Below are 9,773 nucleotides of genomic sequence, written 5' to 3' on the forward strand. Positions count from 1 at the left end.
TCCCCCGTTTTTAAATTGTTATTGTTGTCTTGTTACCGTTACCATTTTAATAAAGGAGAACATTATCAATTAATTTTAATGCTTTTTTTTCTTTATGAAATTCAAACTCGTCTAGAAATTGTACAAAGCTTGTAACAAAACGTTTATACGTATGCATATAAGAAAATTGTTGAGATATAATATTTAGATATATTATCTATAATTAATAATAGTTTTAAGAAAAGAAAGTTTTTATATAATACTCATATCTGGATTAAAGAACTTTAAACGAGGATTAATTATCTCATTAGATAGAAATAAATCACATAATATACTCATTTCCCGTGTTGTATATCAAGAATCGTATTTAAAAATAATATACATTATGTTCAAGCTACTAATTAAATAAATAAAATACATCCAAAGCTCAGCTTTTTCAAAAAACTTGTATAATACTTTAAAAAGATATTTAAATTTTTTCTATACGCCATATTTTAGTATTACAGTCCTGACCAACTGATATCAAAGTTTCTTCATCCAACCAAACTAAACGTGTAATTTGACTTTGCGGATGAGCATCTGAAAAATAATAAGCTTCTTAATTGCTTTTCTTCAATTTATATGTACATAATTTGTTCATGCTTTAATTGCACAGAGTTGTTAGACGATCTAATTAAATAGATTTACTTTTTATAATCGTATGCTTGGCTGGATTGGATACGCTCCAAATAATAATTGTAGTGTCTAAACTTCCACTAGCAACCATTTCCGAATCACGTGACCATGCAACACAATTTACTCTTGCATTATGGAAACCCCATTCTCTATTGTGAGCAGGCTATAAAAATAATACAATGGCAAATAATCAAATATTTCGGGTTATAAATAAATCTAATGAAATGTAATATACCTTATACTCTGGAACAGCATAAAGGACAACTTTTCGATTTGCGTCACAGGCTACTAAATATTTATTGTCAGGACTGTATGCAACATCAGTAACCGGACCTAAATGTACTACTTCAGTCTTTTGAGTTAATGTTGTTCCTACTAATCCATAAATATAAACCTGTAAATCAGACCAATATAAATTATATAACTTCTGCGTATATTGCATCTATATTATACAAGATTCGGTCATATATTGTGAAGTAACTATTTTTATATTTACACACACACACACACACACATATATATATATACATATATGTACGTATACATTTTGAACTAACTTTATTGTCTGATGCCGATCCTATAGCTACGTCCGCGTTATCTTGATTAATTGACACACATGACGGCTCATATTCGGTCGGTGTACTTGAAACTTTTCGACCATCTTGTGTAACTATTACCTAGGAAAAAAAAAAAAAAAAAAAAAAATATCGATATTTTTTGATTACTCAAGTATTAAAAATATAGTAAAAAATATGTTCTTAATTACCTGTCGTACAGAAGCGACGATAACCTTATCCTCAAAAATATCTAAGCCTCGTGGTTGAGAATCTAATTTGATAGAATTATCTGAATACGCACACGTTTCTATGTCTACAGACCTTAAAGTATCATCAATGCCAGCAGTGTATAAAATATTGTTGGCAGCTTTCATTCCATTAATTTGATTTCCATGACCGTTTCCTCGTACACGATCATTTTCGCCTGTTTCTGCATTCCAACTAGTTATATAACCATCGTGAGATCCTGTGTAAATTGTTGATCTGTCAGGGCTCAGTGTTAGAACAGTAATTGGCTTATTATGACCCTAAAAATATTTATATGTATACATATATATATATATTTATAACATGAAATAATTTATAAACAATATGATGATATAATATAGAAAGTACTTATTTATTAAATAAGAAAGTACTTATTTTATGAAATAGTGTATATACCTTTATTATTCTTATAGGTTTTGAAGGATTATTAACATCCAAATAATTGATAAATCCACTGAGAGAAACAGATAATAAGTGTACACCTTGCCATAAACAACTAACCTGTAAAAAAGAGATTTTATAAAAATGCTCCACCTGTTTTTTTTTTTAATCAAAATTCACATTAACATGTACAAACTTGTTGATCATCAACCGTAGTTCCCATATTGAATTCACTAATTAAAGATCGAGTTTCTACATCCCATAATCTACACGTTTTATCTCCTGATGCTGTTAATAATTGAGTGCCATCTGGTTTCCAGCTGACCTGAACATATATAATTTACTTTTTATTTTGTTATATATATATATGTATAAAATGAATGAATTAGAGTTACAGATGAAAGAAAAAAATATATATGTTCTGTACCCCGTAAACACCACCTTGATGTGAAGGAGAGCCAACTTCACCGACAAGATCAGATGATGTTCCATCGTATATAAATACTTTCCCATCAAAGCCTGCAGATGCAAATAAATTTCCACTTGGCGAATAACGTACGGCTTGTACGAAACGAGTGTGTTCCTGTTTCGTCATTCTAAATAAATGAAAATAGTAATAAGTAAACAACAGTATTATGAATCTTTTATATACAAGATATGTTTATGAATTATTTATAGGAGCCATATATAATCTTAGCATACTTAAACTTAAATGGTGGACCCTCAAAAACAGCAATAGTATTATCTTCACTACCAGTAATCAATCTAAATGGTCTTGTTGGTCTAAAGTCACACGAGTTGATTGACTTACTTTGACCAGATATTTCACCCACGGATGTACCAGTTTCTGCCATAAATACATGTCCAAATCTATAAAATGTTATATAAATACATTATAAAAACTACACTGATTTAATTATGGATAAAAATAGTAATATTAAAAATGATATCTAATAATACATGTATTTACCTCTCTCTTCCTTCACCAACAACAATCATGCGTTGACTGTCGGGTGACCAAGCAATATCTTTGATTGGTCCACCAATTGGATGAAATTCATTTTTTAAAATATGTTCTTTATTCACAGTATCCCAAATACGTACTTTCCCAGACTGATCTATATAATATAAATTGTGTAATATTTTTTTATTTGTGTAAACATTTTTGTTTTTTATATTGATAATATATAATATACTTCGCAAAATATACTTACCGCCTGATGCTATATAAAAACCACTTGGAGAATATTTGGCAAGGTTTACAGGGCAAGAATGTTCTGTATAAATATCAGCAATTGCTGGATTCTAAAATACAGACAATGGTTATAAAAAGAAAAAATATTTCTGAAACTTACAAAAAGGATTGTAAGAAGATTAGCAATAGAAATTCGCTTACATCAATATTTCTAATGATGACACTATTACCATTGGTATATAAGAAATTTTTTCCTTTTGGATCTCCACCTAATACAAGAGGTTGCCCTCTTTGTGTCTTGGGCAATGTAGCAAATATATATTCTGTAATTTATAATTAAAATATAAATTTCTATGTAAATAAAAGATAATATAAAAGATTAAAATATTAATAGAAGGAATAAAAGAAATTTATTTTATAAGTATTTGATAATGATAATTTTAAATTCATATGGAACATTGTCGATTTTTTTATGAAATTAATTTTGTAAAGATATTTTTTATATTTTCTTTCATAAAACATTTATTATTAATAAAATTTGACGTATATAATGGAAAAGATTAATTAATAAAAAAAAAATATATATATATATATATATAAGTATACACATATTTCATTGATGACATATTTATATAATAAAAAAAATTTAACTCTTACTTGTTTCATATGACATTTCTATATCACTTCTATCCTATTCTTCCTGATGTTTTGACCTTTAAATAGCCTTAGACATCGGCTAAACTCGGATCTGTCGTTTTCTATTAATAACAAATCATGTTCAATGACTTTTATCACTTGTTGTATTTTTATTGTTACAAGTAGTAATACACAGGAAAAAAAGCATACATAGTACACCATACACACACGCACATACACAGAGAGAAAGAGAGAGAGAGAGAGAGAGGAGAAGATATTTGAAAAAAGACTAGCTTCTATAGATAGAATATTCTTTTTTTTTCGTATAGATAGTAGTACCTGTTGTATACGTTACTACTAGCACTTTGGACTCTTACCGTTCCGGTACTTGAAACCTTTTGCCGTATCAAATGATATCAGTGATACACAGAAAGATTTCTTTTCCACGCAGATGTCTCTCACAACACGGCAGAAAATTTGTATACCGGGGTAATGTATATTATCTTTAACGTTATAATACAATTTTTAATGTAATATATATTTTAAACTCGATGGGATATTGTATGTCACAGTGTTTTATTTAAACAGTATGAGGCCGCCGAATTTCCTTGAATATGACAAATCACATATATATCTAGAGAAAACGAGCACGTGCACTCGGCACCACAGTTGGCGACAGATTCCAGCGAACTCGTCGAACACCTCGTCGTCCACCCAACCAGCTTTCCATCGCATCACCACACATACATCTTTATCCTTCCTCACATATACACTTGTTCCCGCCCTTCGCCTTATTTGGACGAAGCGTCAACGCTACCGGTTTCGCCTAAAGTCACCTTTTCATGCAAGCGAATTTTAATTTACGCTATTTACCAATTCGAAAACCGACTTAATCAATGATCCGAAAACCGGTTTGACCAATGATATTATATCTTTGTTAGAAATTTATTCAATAAGCGAACGTATAGATATTCTCAATTTAAAAAATATGTATATATATATATATACATTTATGTATTTTATTTTTATAATTTATCAACTTTGAAATGTTACTAGTATTATCAAATATTGTATAGATATTTTATTCGATTTTAAGGTTTGTATGTTTTATATATATACATATATATACATACATATAAAATAGAATTTTTTTTTAATATTTTTTAATTTTGAACTATTTTATCCAATGTGCAAAAGTCTACTGCTTTTGTTTATATTCCAGTAAAATTCTTATAGATGGCGCGTCGTGTCCGCGATCAACAGAATTATAAGAATTTTGTAGAAATGAGATATCTATGTGCAAATTAAGATCTATTAAAATATATCATTTATTTTTTATATTTTATTGAAAGATACACATTTAATATAATCTAATCTATAAGCAGGAAAAAAAGGAAGGTATTAAAATTTGTATAAACAACGAATCAAACTAACAATTAAATTTGTTCCATGACCAATCAGGTTTGAATAAAAATTCGACGCATTTCTGTGTGAAAATTAATATAATACGTTAAACCAGTGATATCAGTTAGTATAATATTTCTATTCGATTATTGCAACGAATTGATCATCGATGAATCATGGTAAAGTATTATATGAATTTGACGTAAATTTATCTGATAACGATAATAAATGATTATTTCGTATTATTATATACTTAATTTGTTAAACGAAAAGAACAAGAAAAACTTGTCACGAAAATTTTTCTATTTACCTGAAAAAAAAAAATAGATAAATCATATTTTTCACTTCAATTAAAAAAAAAAAGAACAAACGAACAAACAAAAACAAATAAACAAAAAGAAAAAGAAAAGAAAATCATAATATATTTCAATTCTTGATTTTACAATTCAATAAATTTTTTTCCCAAAGTTTTTTTATTTACATTCAAACAGTTTTATTTTCAATCAAAATAAATTTCATACATTCAGATTTATATCGATCAAAAATCTTCTCCGTTTAATAGGTTAATGATCAATCGACTTCTCGAATATACACATAATTACGTTCTAAGATTTTATTAATCAAATTTGAATTGTACATATTATGATGATTTAAGGCCAACAATGAATAAAGACGTAAAATCATGAATGATCTTTATGAAGATTCAAGAACCGAGAACACGACTTTCTCGAATTTTTGAAAAAATTTCTCGTTGAAAATGGTGGATTTTTTTTTGGCAAATAGTTTATGCATAAAAATAATGCTTTTTCAAAAATTCTAAAAATTCCAAAAATTCCAAAATTCCAAAAATTCCAAATTTGGAAATTCCAAAATTTCCGAAATTCTTCCGTAGAAGAATTGTTGAATTCCGTGTAGAAGATGCGATTAAGTCCCATTATGAACTTCGTTAATTTGTTCGAAATTCGGAAAGCACGAATATTCGTGCTTAATAGTGTGTTAATCGAAGCTTTCAATGTTACGACTATATCCTGCTATATGTAAGCGAGTACTGATCTTTTTTCAATTAGCGTTGAAAATATAAAAGAATTTAAAAATAATTTCATAGAGTAATTCATATAGAAAAATTATAATTTCTTTATTTATTTTTTATATATTCTTGATTATTCTCATTTATTTTTTTTTTTAAGACCTGAATTTCTCGTGGATCAACGATCATCAACGTTACTTTTCTTTGCTTTTATTTCTTTTTTTTTTTTTTTACATATTATATAATAGTAGCAATAATAGTAATATAAAAAAGTTAGAATTATCGTTAACCTATGGATCCCTTTAGAACCACTAACCTCCACATGGTGAGACTATTGGATCGGTGAGATTATTGTCAATAAAGAGGGATCTAATAGAATTTCAGTATTATCGAGCGAACGGTTGGTACATACAATAGTTTAAACAATTATTCTAGATTGATTATTCTAATTTCTCTCAGGTGTGAGCCTTTGGGATAGGTTTTAGGCGGGTTTTTTTCTTTTTTTTTTTTCCAAAATCGAGATCGATTTTTATACTCTGATTTTGTTCGGTTGGAGCAATCTTCAAAATGTCCACTCTTCGTTTTATATTGCTCTTATAATTCATATTTTGTCCATATCTGTCGTTGGCGTAGCATATTACCAGCGAAAGATGGTGGACAGTCTTAAGAGAAGTGTGATAAGGGGGGAGAGAGAGAGAGAGAGAGAGAGAAAAAGAGAGACGTTACCTTCGACTTACACTTACGTTCGAAAGGATAACAAACGAACCGACAAAGAGCCGGAGGCACGAAGAAACGAGTAAGCTTAGCTTTTCTAGGACGGTTGACAGGTCGTTGAAAATAAATCAATTTATAGTTTTCATTGCTAACTTGCGAGCCATATTACGTGACTCGTTCCACGTGGCTCTTAACGGTGGCAGCTCGTCTCTCTGCCTCTTATGTTTGCACAATAGGGCAAAAGAGAAAGAGAGGCGGTGAAATAATAGCAGGGTCATCCAGCGCGCGAAAAGGATCGCCTAAACGGTTTCGATCCTTTCGCGAAATCCCGCAAAGATTCACTCGCTGATAAAAGATCCTCTTGAGAAGGTTCTGTTAAATATATATGTCTATATGTGTGTATATGTATGTACATGTGTATAGACGTCGAGTTACCTTTGGCAACGTTTTAAGGCCAACGTGCGCACTTTAAACGTTGATAAAAATAAAAAGAAAAAAAGAAATAAAAAAAAAAGAAACAAATTTCATCTTTCACGTATTTCCACTTGAATTGTTCAATATCCAATCGATTCTCGATCCTTCCAAACAGAATCATTTCTCCAAATGGTATACAGGCCTCTCTCTCTCTCTCTTTTTCTCTCTCTCTCCCTCCCTCCCTCCCTCTCTCTTTCTTTCTCTCTCTCTCTCTCTCTCTTTTTATCAATCTATCTATCTATTTCTCCCTCCTTCCTCTTACCATAACTTGGAGAGAAAGCGGTTGTTGTTGATATATAGGGGTAGGAAATTTGTATGGCACTCGATACTCGAATTACTCGTGACCGAGCTCGTTCGAACGATGAAGATAAAGTTGGGCGCGCACAGAATGGCGATGCAGCTTGAATCCTAGCGTCTCGTTTCGATCTCATAAAATTGATTGAAAAAAGCGTTTGGCTTCAGACGATCGTGAAGAAGGAAGCCTCGAAGCAATGGCGCAAAGGAAGTAGAAGCATCGTGTATCAAACGTTCTCGTGACGTCTACTATGTGATCTAGTATAACAGTACTAGTGAAAGTAAATGTAAATTTGTTGCTTTTTCCTATTCCTTTTTTCTTTTTTCTTTTCTTTCTGAAAAAACTTGGATCATTGCACCGCCATATTGAATTTATAGTTTTCCCATTTAATTATCGCATTGTTTTATATTTCTATATTACATACTCTAATTTGTTTTCCAACATTTCTTTATCATTAATATCTGATATGGATTTTAACTTTTAACAATGATAATAATAATTATAATAATAATAATAATATAATTAAGATATTCCAAAGAGTTCCGCGTTTGAATTTATATATATTTATAATTAATTAATTTCAATGTGAATAGAGAAGCGTTTGTAAATACATACCTTGCGTAAGGTCAGTATTCCGATAGAAATTCACGGCGATTCATTAGCGCGGGAATACTTGAGAAAAGGAAAAAAGAAAAAAAGAAGGAGAAAAAAAAATAAAAAGACGAGACAATGTGATCAATGTTTTTCCTGGAATGTCCTTCGAATGAGCGACGATAAAAAAGCGATCTTTACGATTTATCGAAGAACGCGTTCAGTATCCTTTGTTCGAGAGTATAGTACCTTGTCGTAATATCTGAAGTATTCTCTAAGAACTGGAGGGGTTTGGAGGGGGTGAGTGAGGGTGAGAGTGAGGGTGAGGAGGAGGGAGCGCGTTCGTTTCGTTACAGGTTCGTCCACGCTCTCTTGAGTTTCGATCGTGTAGATGATAGAAGAAGACTATGTATATACGTTGTTGGTAACAGATGGTCCAACGAGTACGTGGCTCCTTCCTTCATGCGCATCACTTACGCCCACACTATACGAGAAAAGAAAATCTTTTCTTTCGTCTCGTATGTCTCTGATTCAAGTGTGCATATATAAGCAGTGTATATGTATCTATATACAGGGTGTATCAAAATAATCCGAGTGATTGTTAAAAATTCTTTAACATTTCTTTTAACTCTTCTTGTGTTAATTCTTAGACAGATCAATTCTTTTCTTTTCTTTTTTCTTGTTCCTTTTTTTTATTTTTTCTTCTCTCTCTCTCTCCCTCTCTCTCTCTCTCTCTCTCTCTCTCTCTCTCTCTTTATCTCATATATTTGAAACTACAATTTCTTGAATAAGAACTTGTTTTACAATTTTACAGAGAAAGGGTCAATCTGATAGGTCTTGGAAAAAGATTTAATCGATTCTTAAATTAACTTAAAGATATTAACATTGAAATCAAGTTTGGAACTTTTGACCCATCCAGTATGCACCTAGACAAATGTATACTATATCTACATACTTGGATTCTCGAGAACGCGTCGAGGTAATTACGCGGATTATAATGATTTCGCTCGGTACAGGAAAAGCTTGTATTATCAAGAAAGGAAAGTGATCGTTACCGGGCGAAAAAGGTCGTTGAAAAATCGCGAGCCAATGTCATAATGCACCAAACATTAAGACAGCGGGATAGGATCCGAGACAAGAGTTATGCAATCAATCCGATCTCTTACAGACATTTCTTTATTCGCTTATTTAATTAAGAATATTTTTAGACCTATCTCGTTATTTTATTTCGCACGATGAAATTATATATTAAATGATTTACGATTAATTTTGTCTTACGTCATTTAATGATATCAAGTAATACAGATTATTCTTGTAAATCTTCATTATTTTCATATTTTTCTAATCGTTATATATATTTCGTATAACAATATTTTTCTTTTACGTACGTAAAATTCTAATTACTATTATATATATATATATAATGTCGGCTTTATTCGCTCTTTTATTTCGTCCCTTCTTTCTATCTATTTTTCTCTTTCTCTTTAACGAATTTAGAACAATGTCCTTTCATTATTAAAAATAATAAATGTAATTTAATAAATATAATATCTTTGAGATTATAATATAATCTTATAG

General features: G+C 30.3%; 1 protein-coding gene across 2 annotated transcripts; it reads right to left on the minus strand.

The window, feature by feature from the left end:
- Nucleotides 1–308: 308 nt before the first annotated feature.
- flr (actin-interacting protein 1 flr) lies at nt 309–4,480 on the minus strand. Of its 2 annotated transcripts, none has more exons than XM_035863835.2 (14): nt 4,030–4,480; nt 3,712–3,812; nt 3,256–3,377; nt 3,074–3,164; nt 2,830–2,977; nt 2,562–2,729; nt 2,287–2,455; nt 2,056–2,184; nt 1,875–1,979; nt 1,421–1,738; nt 1,212–1,331; nt 890–1,048; nt 667–817; nt 309–558 (listed from the first exon to the last, which is right to left on the minus strand). In XM_035863835.2, exons 2-14 carry the CDS (start codon nt 3,725–3,727, stop codon nt 449–451), a joined length of 1,806 nt encoding a protein of 601 aa, XP_035719728.1. In that variant the 5' UTR covers nt 3,728–3,812; nt 4,030–4,480; the 3' UTR covers nt 309–448. The 2 variants fall into 2 exon arrangements, with proteins under 2 accessions (XP_035719728.1, XP_035719727.1); XM_035863834.2 differs by having other exon boundaries at nt 4,068–4,479.
- Between the last annotated feature and the right edge of the window lie 5,293 nt (nt 4,481–9,773).

This window comes from Vespa mandarinia, chromosome 7, assembly GCF_050613455.1.
Source record: "Vespa mandarinia isolate Hongniang chromosome 7, ASM5061345v1, whole genome shotgun sequence".
NCBI classification, from domain to species: domain Eukaryota; kingdom Metazoa; phylum Arthropoda; class Insecta; order Hymenoptera; family Vespidae; genus Vespa; species Vespa mandarinia.

Bases quoted from the DNA above. Each gene is read 5' to 3' on its own strand.
- flr (XM_035863835.2), bottom strand. The intron at 1,332-1,420 runs GTAATTAAGAAC...TTTTTTTCCTAG, and splicing joins TCGTCGCTTCTGTACGACAG to GTAATAGTTACACAAGATGG. The intron at 1,049-1,211 runs GTTAGTTCAAAA...TCTGATTTACAG, and splicing joins GATCGGCATCAGACAATAAA to GTTTATATTTATGGATTAGT.